The 14,517-nt window shown below is 35.0% G+C and overlaps 1 protein-coding gene across 2 annotated transcripts in view; it reads left to right on the top strand.

Moving 5' to 3' along the window:
• The window catches only part of LOC102967993 (UDP-glucuronosyltransferase 2C1-like), a 57,705-nt gene extending 43,816 nt beyond the window's left edge, over positions 1-13,889 (top strand). For both annotated transcript variants that reach the window (XM_042984419.1, XM_007086904.3), the window contains 3 exons: positions 8,221-8,308; positions 10,078-10,297; positions 12,200-13,889. In XM_042984419.1, coding sequence (XP_042840353.1) covers positions 8,221-8,308; positions 10,078-10,297; positions 12,200-12,479 — 588 coding nt within the window. In that variant the 3' untranslated portion in view covers positions 12,480-13,889. The remainder of the gene's footprint in view (positions 1-8,220; positions 8,309-10,077; positions 10,298-12,199) is intronic.
• Positions 13,890-14,517: the final 628 nt, after the last annotated feature.

Genomic DNA, 14,517 nt, shown 5'->3' with positions numbered 1-14,517 from the left:
TTTTTAAGTCTGAGGCACACATGCCAGTTATAATGAATATGATCGTAAAGGAAAAGATATTTTAAAAATATGAACTTAATTCATAATTGGGACATAATTGGGACTATATATAATTGGGACTTTTAATTGATGGTTTTGAACAAGGTCCTGGTTTAGCCTGGAACTGACAGTTTAGCTTCCTAGAATACTCCTAAATAAGGATTCTCTTAAACAGTTAAAAATTTTAGTAATACAGTAAAAAATTTGTACAGTTCACTCTATGATGTTCCTAGCAAAATCTGATTTTTAAGTTAATAACATTCTAGGTTATAACTTAATAATGTTCTTAAACTACCAGGGATATTTTTTTGTTTTCTAGCTTTAGTCAAAATAGACAATTACATTATTTTTAAGTTCCAAACAATCATGACAGTGCTTAAATTCATAACTAAATTCCTTTGGAAAATTGTTTGTGGAAGCAGTACCCATTTAAATATTTAATTTTTTAAAATCTTCATAAAAGTATTAAATTTTTAATTGTATTGAAGTATGTTTAGAGGTGACATCAAGGTAAAGTAGGAAGCACCAAGGAAGCACCTAAACAGCAATTATACTAGCAAAAACTCTGAAGTAACTGTATTAGAACTCTGCAGTCTATCTGAGCACTTGCAATTTGCGGTGAAATACTGGCTGATCAATTGTAATTAATTTTGGTCAATTGTAGTTAATTTTGGCATTGCAGGAGCTTCAGATCCTGTATCACCCAGCCTCATGGCAGCTAACCTGCCTGTATTACTGTGTGATTTGATGGAGCCAAGATGGACAAAAAGGATCTTATCCTCTAAATATTATGATTCTGCATTCTGATTGCTAACTATTGCCTTCCATCCACTGATATGTAGAAACAAAAGTTGGTCATAATTATTTCAACACCCATTAGTTGAAGCAGCACTGTTGTTTGTTTGTTTGTTTTTCTTTTTCCCTCTTTTCTCTGCCTGTGAGCCAGACATTAAGGAATGAGGCCATTCAAAACAACCTGACCTACAATGGAATTTAGAAAGCAATATCTATGTCAAGGGAAAGATACAGGTTCAAAAAAAATGCTTTAGATATAGAAGATCTAAAGCATTCACCTCAGTCTGATTCCTAGCAAAGAGACACTTTTCAATAATGAAAATAAACAAATAAGCCTCAAACCCTAAGGAAAGAGAGAATCCTATTTCCGGGGGCACTGGGTGGTTCAGTTGGTTGAACGTCCCACTCTTGGTTTCAGGTCAGGTCGTGTTCCAAGGTCATGGAATCAAGCCCTGCATTGTGCTCCATGCTGAACATGGAGCCTGTTTAAGATTCATTCTCTCTCTCTCTCTCTCTCTCTCTCTCTCTCTTCCTCTCCCTCTCTCCCCCTCTGCCCAATACCCTGCCTGTATGCTCTCTCTCTAAAATTAAAAAAAAATTGCCTAAAAAAATCTGATTTCCAGAGTTATTATATTGATTACAAAAATCGTTTGTCCAGTTCTCAACAACAAAAAAAGTGACAAGGCATACAAAGGTATGTAAAACTATGGCCTATCAAAAGGACCAAAATATATTGAGAGAAATCGTTCCTTTTTTTTAAAGTTTATTTACTTATTTTGAGAGAGAGAGAGAGAGAGAGAGAGAGAGAGAGAATCCTAAGCAGTCTCCACACCAGCAGTGTGGAGCCCAACACAGAGCTCAAACCTATGAACCATGAGATCATGACCTGAGCCCAATCAGATGTTTAACCAACTGAGCCACTCAGGCACCCTGAGAGAAACCATTCCTGAAAAAGCCTAGCTGTTGGAAGTACTAGATAAAGAAAACAATTGCCCTAAAGATGCTCAAATAGTTAAAGGAAGACCCTGATAAAGAGAAGAAAATGATGTAGGAACAAAATAAGAATATCAGGAAAGAGAAGGATATCATAAGAATGACCAAAAAGAAATTCTGCAGCTAAAAATTACAATAACTGAAATAAAAAATTCACTTCAGGGATTCAAAATCGGATATGAGCCAGCAGAAGAATCAATAAACTTGAAGAAAGAATAATTGAAATTATCAAGACAGAAGGACAAAAAGAAAAACAAAGAAAAGTGAACAAAGCCTAAAGGACTTATGGGATAGTATAAAGTGGAAGAACAAACACACTCTGAGAGTCCCTGAGAGTAATGGGCAAAAATAATTTGAGGAAATAATGGCTTAAAAGGTCCCAAATTCAATGAAAGACACAAATCTAAAAATCCAGAAGCTTAATGAATTTAAAGTAGAATAAACTCAAAGGGATCCACACTAAGATACATAATCAAGTTGTTGAAAGACAAAGACAATGAGAGAATCTTGGGAAGCAACTCAACACACAAAAGGTGACTAGACGATTTCTCAACAGAAACCTTGAGGCCAAAAGGTAATGGGTTGATATATTCAAAGTGCTGAAAGAAAAAATTGCCAACTGAGAATTTCATTTCAGGCACGTTTCTTTCATATATGAGGTCAGAAATTAAAACATTAACAAATAAACAAAAGCAAGGGAGATCATTACCACTAGACCTCCCCTGCAAGAATGAAAGGTCTTTATGGTGGAAATGAAAGGCTACTAGACAGTAACACAAAATCATGAAAAAATAAAGATGTGCAGCAAAGGTAAAAACTAAGGCAATTACAAAAGCTAGTATTATTGTAGTTTTAATTGTATTCGACTTTTTACTTTTTTTCTTATTTATTTTTTTAAATTTAATTCATTTTTTAAATTTACCTCCAAGTTAGTCAGCATATAGTGCAACAATGATTTCAGGAGTAGATTCCTCAAAGTCCCTTACCCATTTAGCCCAAACCCCCTCCCACAATCCCTCCAGTAACCCTTTGTTTGATCTCCATATTTAAAAATCTCTTATGTTTTGTCCCCCTCCCTGTTTTTATATTATTTTTGCTTTCCTTCCCTTATGTTCATCTGTTTTGTCTCTTAAAGTCCTCATATGAGTGAAGTCATATGATTTTTGTCTTTCTCTGACCAACTAAATTCGCTTAGCACAATACCCTCTAGTTCCACCCACATAGTTGCAGATGGCAATATTTCATTCTTTTTGATTGCCAAATAATACTCCATTGTATATATATATACCACCTCTTCTTTATCCATTCATCCATTGATGGACATTTGGGCTCTTTGCATACTTTGGCTATTGTTGATAGTGCTGCTGTGAACATTGGGGTGCATATGTCCCTTTGAAACAGCACACCTGTATCCCTTGGATAAATGCCTAGTAGTGTAATTGCTGAGTCATAGGGTAGTTCTATTTTTAGTTTTTTGAGGAACCTCCACACTTTTTTCCAGAGTGGCTGCACCAGTTTGCATTCCTACCAACAATGCAAAAGAGATCCTGTTTCTCTGCATCCTTGCCAACATCTGTTGTTGCCTGAGTTATTAATGTTAGCCATTCTGACTGGTGTGAGGTGGTATCTCATTGTGGTTTTGATTTGTATTTCCCTGATGATGAGTGATGTGGAGCATTTGTTCATGTGTCTGTTGGCCATCTGGATGTCTTCTTTGGAGAAGTGTCTATTCATGTCTTTTGCCCATTTCTTCACTGGATTATTTGTTTTTTGGGTGTTGAGTTTTATCAGTTCTTTATAGATTTTGGATACTAACCCTTCATCTGATATGTCGTTTGCAAATATCTTCTCTGATTCTGGTCGGTTGCCTTTTAGTTTTGATGATTGTTTCCTTCCCTGTGCATAAGATTTTTATTTTGATGAGGTACCAATAGTTCATTTTTGCTTTTGTTTCCCTTGCCTCGGGAGATGATGTGTTGAGTAAGAAGTTGCGGCCAAGGTCAAAGAGGTTTTTGCCTGCTTTCTTCTTGAGGATTTTGATGGCTTCCTGTCACATTTAGGTCTTTCATCCATTTTGAGTTTATATTTCTGTATGGTGTAAGAAAGCAGTCCAAGTTCATTTTTTTGCATGTCACTGTCCAATTTTCCCAGCACCATTTGCTGAAGAGACTCTCTTTATTCCATTGGATATTCTTTCCTGCTTTGTCAAAGATTAGTTGGTCATACGTTTGTGGGTCCAGTTCTGGGTTCTGTATTCTGTTCCATTGATCTGAGTGTCTGTTTTTGTGCCATTGTATTCCTCTTTTTAAAATCTTCTCAAATATTTTATTGTATTCTACTTTTTAAAACCTTCTCAAAGATTTTTTAAAAATGCATAAATAGCCATTATTAATCTAATCTATTTTTATAAACATAATGTATAAATGTGTATCTTGTGTCATCAGGAACAGAGAGTGGGGGATGTAGCTATGAAGGAGCAGAGTTAATGTATGCTATTGTACTTTACAACTTATAAGCCAAAAAATAAATCACAAGAGTAATTACAAATACTTTGAAAATGAATGAAGACAATACACCAAAATATATGAGATGCAATGAAAGCAGTGCTCAGAGGAAAGTTTATAGCTATAAATGTCTACATTGAAAAAGAGGCAAGATCTAAAGTCAACACCTAATTTTACACCTTAAAGAACCACCTAAAAAGAACACCTAAAAAGAAAGCTAACTAAACCCAAAGTTACCAGAAGGAATGAAATAACATTAGAGCAGAAATAAGACAATAGAAAAATAATAAAGAAAATCAATGAAACCAAAAGTTGGTTCTTTGAAAATATCAACAAATTTCTGAAACTTCTAGCCAGGCTGGCAAAGAGGAATTAAAAAAAGAAAAAGAAGATGCAAATAATTAATATCAGAAATGAACCTGGGCAGATTACTGACTTTACAGAGATAAAAAGGATTATAAGAGCTTATTAGGAACAATTGTATATCAACTAATTAGACAACCTAAAAGAAATGGATAAATTCCTTGAAAAACACAATTTACTTTAAAAAAGAAACAAATATTTCAACAAACCTATACCAACTCAAAACATTCAGTTGGTAATCAAAAACCTCTCAATGACAAAAGGTCCTGGACATATAGCTTTACTGGTAAATACTACCAAACAGTTAAGAAATAATTAAATAAACTAATGCTTTTCAAATTCTTCAAAAAAATTGAAGAGGAGGGATCACTTCCTAAATGATTCTGAGGCCAAATCTGCCCTTATACAAAAGCCAGATAAAGACAGTAAAAGAAAATAAAATTACAGACAAAGATCCCTTGTAAATATAGATGTAAAAATACTCAGTAAAATATTTGCAAATAAAATCCACTAGAAAAAAATTAATTATTTAAAAAAATGATATCCACTATAATATTGAAAGGTGTTTCACCATAAATGGGATTTATCCCAGGAATGCCAGAGTAGTTCAGCCGAAGTTAATTAATCAGTGCAATACATCACATTAATACTTATGAAGGAAAAAAAAAAAACACCACATGATTATTTCAACTTACCCAAAAATGGAATTTGATAAAATCCAACATTCTTTCATGATAAATGAAATTAATGGCAGAAACTAAAAGTTTTCTCCCTAAAATCAAGAACAATACAAGGATGCCTAATCTCATTGCTGCTATTTAGCATTGTACCAGAAGTTATGGTCTGGGCATATTACACTAGAAAAAGAAATGAAAAAGCATCCAAATTGGAACAAAAGAGTAAAATAATGTTTATTTGCAGATGACATCATCCTGTACATAGAAAATCCCCAAGAATCCACAAAGAGCTAATAGAGCTAATAATCAAACTCAACAAAATTGTGGAATCAATACACAAAAATCAGCTGTGTTTATACACACATATTTGAACAATCTGAGCATAAAATTAAGAAAACAATTCCATTCCCAAGAGCAACCAAACAAATCAAATACTTAGGAATAAATCTAACCAAGGAGGTGAAATATTTGTATGTTGAAAACAACAAAACATCATTTCTTCAAGAAACCAGAGAATATCTAAACAAGTAAAGTCATACCATGTGCATGGATAGAAAAACTTAACATGGTTAAGTTGTCAACATGATCTAAAGCAATGTACAGATTTAATGCAATGCCTATCAAAATTCTAACAGACTTTTTTGTACAAATGAAAATCCAATCCTCAACTTCATATGGAACTGCAAGATCCATAAATTGACAAAACAATCTATGAAAAAGGATAAAGTTAAAGGACTCCCATTTTTCAACTCTGAAATTTGAAATTTACTATAAAACCACAGTAAATTAAACAATGTGGAACTGGCAGAAGAGACATATAAACCAGTGGCATGAAAGACAGAATAAAAGTTAACCCTCACATATATGATCAGTTGATTTTCAACAAAGGTATAAGACCAGTAGGGAAAGGAGAGTCTCTGAAAAAGTGCTGGTAAAATCCCGATATCTACATGCCAAAGAATGAAGTTAAAACCCTATCTTACACCGTATACAAAAACTAACTCAAAATGGATCAGAAACCTAAACTTTAGAAGAAAAACTATGAAACTTATAGAAGACAATATTGGAGGAAAACTTCATCACATTGGATTTGGCTTTGATTTCACAGATATGACACCAGAGGCATAGGCAACAAAAGAAAAAAATGGACTTCATCAAATTAAGAACTTTTGTGCATCAAAAGATACTACCAAGAAAGTAACACAACATACAGATTTGGAGAAAAGCTTTGTAAATCATGTATCTGATAAGGGATTAATGTCCACAATACATAAAGGACACCTAAAACTCAACAACAAAAACCCAATTCAAAAATGGAAAAGGACTTGAATATATATTTCTCCAAAGAATATATACAATGGCCAATAAGTACATGAAAAGGTGCTCAACATCATTAATCATTAAGGAAATTGCAATCAAAAGCACAAAAGATATAACACTTCAAATCCATTAGTATAGCTATTATTTAAAAATTGGGAAATAACAAGTGTTAGTGAGAATGTGGAGAAATTGGAACCCTTGCACATTGTTGGTAGGAGTGCAAAATAATGTAGTAGCTATGAAAAACAGTTTTGTTTTTCAAAGAATTAAACATAAAACTCTCATATGACCCAGTGTTTACAATCCTACCTACATATCCAAAAAAACCCCAAACAAATGAAATCAGGGACTCAACGAGATATTTGTACACCAATGGTCATAGCAGCATTATTCACAACCACCAAATAAATGGATAAACAAAATGTGGTATATACACACAATGGAATATTATTCAGCCTTAAAAAGGAAGGAAATTCTGATATGATACAACATGAATGAACCTTGAGGACATAATGCTAAGTGAAATAAGGCAGTCAGAAAAAGACAAATACTGTATGATTACACTTAGATGAGGTACCTAGAGCAGTCAAATTCATAGAGACAGAAAGTAGAATAAAGGTAACCAAAGTCTGCCAAGTCGGAGGAATAGGGAGTTAATTGTTAAATGATACAGAGTTCATGTTGGAGATGATGGACAGACACATTTGAGTTAAAAATAGTAGTAATGGTTCTACAATATTGTGAATGTATTTAATGCCACTGGATTGTATACTTATAATACATTAAAATGCTAAATATCATTACATATATTCGACCACAATAAAAAAGACATTGCTTCTTTTTTAAAAAATGTTTTATTTATTTATTTTTGAGAGAGAGAGAGCACAAGCGGAGGAGGGGCAGAGAGAGAGAGGGAAGCACAGGATCTGAAGAAGGTCCCAGGCTCCAAGCTGTCAGCACAGAGCCCAACGTGGGGCTCAGTCTCACGAACCATGAGATCATGACCTGAGCTGAAGTCAGACGGTTAACCAACTAAGCCACCCAGGCACCCCAACAATACTTGCTTCTATGTCACTGTCAAGTTTATAACAAAAGTTCAAAACACTTACAAATTCCTAAAGGGAATGTAACATCCTTCTCCTTTGCCTCTGGAAACGTTGTTTAAAAAAATTCCCTTTAAACGTTGTTTAAAAAAATTTTAAACGTTGTTTAAAAAAATTACCAAAAATTCCCACAAAGGCCTAATAACACCAATATGTAGTTATTCCATATACAGATTGTCTGTTTTTGTTTCTTCACCTACTGAGAATGGCCCTGATGATGACAGTCTATTAGGATTATTGCAAGCGTTTGAAAACATAGTTGCCGTTTCAGTGCTTTAAACATTCATTACTTAATCATTTAAGGCCTTATTTTGTTCATTTGTTACAGGGAGGCATTGAACTAGGCTAATTCTGAGTAAGTGTCTCATTTTGAAAGGATGTGCTTCTGAAAATCTTCTAATAGATTAAAGGTATTTATTTTGACAGGTTCTGTGGAGATACACAGGAAAGAAACCAGACACATTAGGACCCAATACCCGGCTATATGAATGGATTCCCCAGAATGATCTTCTTGGTAAGACCAAAGAGAAGCAAAACTAAACAGAGCTGAATGAGGGATCCTCTGAATGATAATTTAGTAACGGATCAATCCAACAAATTTGTGTTAAAAACAAGCAAAAAAATTTTTAATTTCTTCTTCGCATTTCTTCTGGAGCTTGTTAAAGAAAAAATTCTTCATGATACTTGTTAAAAAGTGTGAGGCACACTTTATTCAAGACCATTATGATGAATATAGATACTAGTTCATGGACTTTTGCAGTGAAGCAGAGAGACTGGACTCAACTCTGAATACAATAAGAAAAAGTGGGGATCTTATAGCCAAGGAGCAGAGTGGGGGTCACTGGGTAGAAGAATACTAAGAGGAAACATCAGGGCAAGGGAGGGATTCTGGCTACACCAACCTAAGCAGATTCTTGCCGAAAACAGACCAGGGTCATCAGACACCACCTGGGGAAGGTGAAGGATGAGGAAACCAATCAGATATAAATATGGGTGATCAGATACCAAACTGGGGGAGTCTAGCTAAACTGATTTAGTAGGATTCTTGCTAAAATTGGGCAATGCAGAGAGAAATTCAGAAGCTCCAAAATCAGAGCCTAGTTGAGAAGAGAGTTCAAAGAAATTTGACTAGAGTTTGGTCAAGGAGCAAATTTTTCCCGAGCTCTAAATTACAATCAAAATAGAATTCTCCCATTTATGACTCCTCAGAGTCAGAGTCGACACACATTTAGATCAGGCTCTCATTAACTCTTGCATAAAATACTGCAGCAGCCTCCTGGTTCTCTATATCCACTTACTCCCACCTCTCTTCTTTCCTCTTCTGTTTGAAAAAAAAAAAAAAGTGAGAATCCTATTCACCATCTCTAATATTATAAATGTCTCTATACTACTATAAAATCAAATGTAAAATCCCATTTTATTAAACAGAGTGCTTCATGAACTTTCCCTAATTTATCTTCCTAGACTGTGTTATGCCAACATTCTCCCACTGAAACCCTGTACCTCCCACCACTCCTTCCCTTATCCATACAAGAATTTCATTTTTTAAATCACTCCATCCTTTTTTTTATTAATTCCTCACCCCAATTTGTCCAACTGGCAACTACTCTCCATCATTTAAAGTCCACATAGACCTTCTTAGAGGTTTGTGAAATGACTTGCTAGAGTAAGTAATTGCTGCTTAGCCTGGAATAACGAATTGCTGCTTTCTTTAGATCTTATAGGAATTTATATATAGTCTCATGGCACAGAATTGTGTAGAAGATGCTGCCTAAATCATAAGAGACTTTTAAAGACATAGAACGGGTGCCTGGGTGGCTCAGTCAGTTAAGCATCCGACTTTGGCTCAGGTCATGTTCTCACGCTTCGTGAGTTCAAGCCCCATGTAGGGGTCTGTGCTGACAGCTTGGAGCCTGGAGCCTTCTTCGGATCCTGTGTTTCCCTCTCTCTCTGTCCCTCCCCAGCTCATGCTCTCTCTCTCTCTCTCAAAAATAAATAACCATAAAAAAATGGAACAAACTGAGGGTTGCTGGAGGGAGGGAGGGAGGGAGGGGGCTAAATGAGTGATGGGCATTAAGGAGGATGCTTGTGGGATGAGCACTGGGTTTTATATGAAAGTGATGAATCACTGGATTCTACTCCTGAAACCAATACTACATGGCATGTTAACTAACTTGAATTTAAGTATATGTTACCTAATTGAATCAATGGTTTATAGGTGTCACGATTTTCTGTTTCTGAAACTCTCACAACTTTGAATAATGATATGTTTTTTTCTCTTAGGTCATCCCAAGACCAGAGCTTTTATCACTCACTGTGGAACCAATGGGATCTATGAAGCTATTTACCATGGGGTCCCTATGGTGGGAATTCCCATGTTTGGTGATCAGTATGATAATATTGCTCGTATGAAAGCCAAAGGGGCAGCTCTTAAAGTAGACTTACATACAATGACAAGTTCGGATCTACTTAACGCTTTGAAGGCAGTTATTAACAACCCTTCGTAAGTATAGAATATATTCTTTTCTGAGAAGCATCTGGTGTTTTAAAAGGAGTAAATTGTTTCATTCAATTTTTAAACTGACACTTTTTTGAGATGGAGAGAGAGGGTGCAAGTGAGCAGGGGGCAGGGCAGGAAGGAAAGAGGGAGAGAAAGGAGGGGGTGAGAGAGAGACAGAGAGAGAGAGAGAGAGAAGCAGGGCTCACCTGAAACAGGGCTCGTGTTCACCGAAAGTGGGGCTGGAGCTCACCGGATGTGGGACTCAAACTCACCGTGAGATCATGACCTAAGCCGAAGTCAGATGCTTAATGACTGAGTCACCCAGGTGCCCTAAGCTGACACTTTTAGGTAATATCAAATTCAATTGTTTTATACTTCTCAAATTTTATGTAGGCCTTTTGATTCACCTACCGTTAATAGGTAATAGATTACAACCTCAAAGAAATATTGTTTATTTAAAGAAAATAAGTTATTGTTGAAGAGACGCAGATCTTTATTTTTTACTAACAATTTTATTGTTTATTTCTTAAAAATTGCAAATATTACCAGTATAAAGAATGAGGTAATATAAAAAAAATAGAGAAATAAAAATAAAAAATAACTTTCCTTATGCAGATATAACTAGTTAGCAGTAGAGAAATATTACTTCAGATATTTCCTTTTGCTAATCTATAAATAGGGAAGAAAAAGAAATAATTTTATAAAAATTGGATCATGCTACTTTTTGATTAAAAAAATTCTATATTGGGGTGCCTGGGTAGCTCAGTAAGTTAAGCGTCTTGACTTCAGCGCAGGTCATGATCTCACAGTTTGTGAGTTTGAGCCCTGTGTCCGGCTCTGTGCTGACAGCTCAGAGCCTGGAGCCTGCTTCAGATTCTGTGGCTCCCTCTCTTCTCTGCCCTTCCCACATTCGCATTCTGTCTCTCTCAAAAATAAATAAACATTAAAATTTTTTTTTAAATCCTATATTGGTATATACTAACTTAAAACAAGAGAAAGCAGATACATTACAATTGAGAGATCCAAACAGCAAGATGAAGACCCTAGCCTCTCTGTTGCCTGGCAAAGGTCAACCTTATAGAGCCCTCCAGGAAAGAAAACAGCTCCAGAAAAGAACTAGAGTCCACTTAACAAATTTTAGCAACACATCAGAACAACAACAACGACAACAACAACAACAAACTGAAAATAACATCCCAAGAAGAAAAGAAACACAGATTCATTTTGCTTGCATCATCCCACTCACACTCCAGCTCAAACTCAGGCAGGGGGAGAGGGGGCCCCTTATCACTGGCCTGCCCCTCAATACTGCTTCCTATCACTAGCTCATTCCTAATACCTTGCTTAGCAAATGAGATCAAAAGTCTGTATTCTCAGCCTACATATTCTATATATTTTTTTTTTTTTTTAACTTTCATTTGTTTTGAGAGAGTGAGAGAGAGCTCGTGAGTGCACATGAATGGGGAGGGGCAGAGAGAGGGAGGGAGAGAGAATCCAAGCAGGCTCCACACGGTCAGCAAGGAGCCCCATTCAGGGTTGAACTCACAAACCGTGAGATCATGACCTGAGCCAAAACCAGGAGCCAGAGGCTTAACCCACTGAGCCAACCAGGTGTCCCTCTACATTCCTATTTCTAAACTTTTTAATGGTATTTCCAATTAGCAAGTCTTTTCTCCCTTACTTCCAATTATTACTTAAACTACAAACAATTCTGCTGATAGGGCCAACGTATCTAGAAATCTCTCAAGAGGAAATAAATTGTCATAGGCATTCTGTACTCGATATCATTTATGACAATTTCTTATATAATTATGTAATATCCTTTTAATGATAGAAACATAATTTTAGGTATCTCATGTTCCTAATGAATTTTTTCAAATTGCTATCTATGTATCCAATCTTTAGCTATAAAGAGAATGCTATGAGGTTATCAAGAATTCACCATGATCAGCCTACAAAGCCCTTGGATCGAGCAGTCTTCTGGATTGAATTTGTCATGCGCCACAAAGGAGCCAAACACCTTCGGCCAACCTCCCATGACCTCACCTGGATCCAGTACCACTCGTTGGATGTGATTGGGTTCCTGCTGGCCTGTGTGGCTACTACTATATTCCTGGTCACAAAATGTTGCCTGTTTTGTTGCTGGAAATTTGGTAAGACAGGGAAGAAGAACAAGAGAGAATAGTTTAATAGTTTAGATAGAAAACAGGGCCCATCTGAATTAACCAGCCAGTGATTTGAACAGATTCCTTTCCTAGTTTTCCCAGTTCTTGTCCATTCCTCAGCTTATGAAGTCAAAGGTCAAAGAATCACCCAAGGAGTTCACCACATGATTTAGAGTTAAGATGTATAATACCTTATTCTTTAAAAAGAGAAGATAAACACATGGAGGTTCCTACTACTAAAATCCTAGTACTTTATTCACTTGTTTTAGCTCAACAAATTAGGATGGTGTTTGAGAACTCAGGAATGCAATAATAAATTCTATTTTCAGTACCAATCATATTAAACGTTTTCTAAATACTTAACATCATTTTGCATCCAGTATGTTATAATGATTGCATATTCTCTAAACTAGACAAAGTAGAAAAAAAGCAGAGGTTCCCTTCTAATAGAAATATTAGGAGATTCAAAGTTTCTACTCTGCTGTGAATCATGTTTTAAAACCATTAATTTCATTTCATATGACACATCGATCTTTGTTCCCCTTGGAGTACAAAACACTATCTTTTGTCTTTGATTTGAAGATTGCCCTTGATTTAAAAATTAATAATAATAGTACCAGATTTGTACCGTAATACTTTGTGACTTTAGAGAACTAGTTGATTTCGATTACTTAGAATTATAGATGGTATGGTGGAACAAAACCAAACAATTATAATTTAATACCTGCCCTTTACTCTTCCCACCAATTTTACTTATAATATCCATGTTTGGAAAGAAGAGACAAAACTATAACTCTTTAACTGCACTGCAGATAATTTGAGGGGGGGGATATGCATTTCTCAGAATTCTGTCTGCTGTGGGGATGATTTCTCCATCTAACAGAAATGCAGTGGGTTTTCCCATTTCATCCTTTCCCTTACCCCAGCACTTCTCCTGGTCCTCTCAAAAACTGTACTGTGACCACTATACCAAGCACAAATACTTAGGCTTCTTGATAACTAGCATTCGCCAGAAATCTGCAGTAAGCATGAGGATATACATTGAATTTCAGTAGAAGTAAGGATTCTCTCTCCCTTTCTTTTCTAAAAAAACTGTCTTCCAGTACATCTGCCAGTTCTTTACCCTTGAGGTTGAAGAATTATTTAATCCAACTGGAATTATGTATTAAACAAACTCAGTAAATGATTTACCACAGTTTGATATTTATAATCCAAGTTTAATAGACCTAAAATTATAGCTGCATCTTAGAACAATATAAATCATTTGGAGGATTATCTGTGTTTTACAGGAATAGTGGCCTAAATAACAGCAAGGCAAACAATTCTTAGGCGTTACATTAACAATAAAGAAATATAAACAACATATTTTCTCAATTTGATGAATTTGAAAATAATTATGATGCTTTGAAGAATAAAGTTTCAAAATGTAAACCCTAATGCTGCTTGGTTTAAGATCTATCAAAGCAATGTATCATATTGCTGAATTATTTTATCTGGCAATTAGATAATGTGCTTTCCTATAATAGTCTTTAAAATCATAGCTTAAAGATATTCCTTCTCTTTTTTGTTATAAAATGACATAAAGGAGTTACAGTAAAGATTTGCATACCTTGTTAGCAATTACCGAGTTTATTCAAAACAACTACCTTAACAATTAAAGGAATATTTTCTACCTTGTGGAGATGAAAGCTTTTCTTAAAAAGAAATATTTGCCTATTTAAATAATCTATAAAGCATAATATTAAATATATAAACTCTGATAATAATTTTAGGTATACAAAGGCTAAATAAAACCATTGAAGCATTATATTTTTTCCAGTTTAAGTTTTAATAAGAACACATTTTTCAGGAGTTTAATGACTTCTGGCTTTTCTAGTCAATTAAAACGTAGATCATAATTTAATTGAAAATGCTAATAGGTAGATGTCATTGTTTTGTACATGAGCACATATGTTAACACAAAGAATGTTCTACATGTTGTGAATAAAAATTCATTCATATTGTATGTTTTGATTTTTAAACTTGTTTGGCTTTTTCAATGAGGGATTTGTTTCTGTT

This window comes from Panthera tigris, chromosome B1, assembly GCF_018350195.1.
Source record: "Panthera tigris isolate Pti1 chromosome B1, P.tigris_Pti1_mat1.1, whole genome shotgun sequence".
Classification (NCBI taxonomy): Eukaryota; Metazoa; Chordata; class Mammalia; order Carnivora; family Felidae; genus Panthera; species Panthera tigris.
This window is presented reverse-complemented; position numbering and strand designations above follow the sequence as displayed.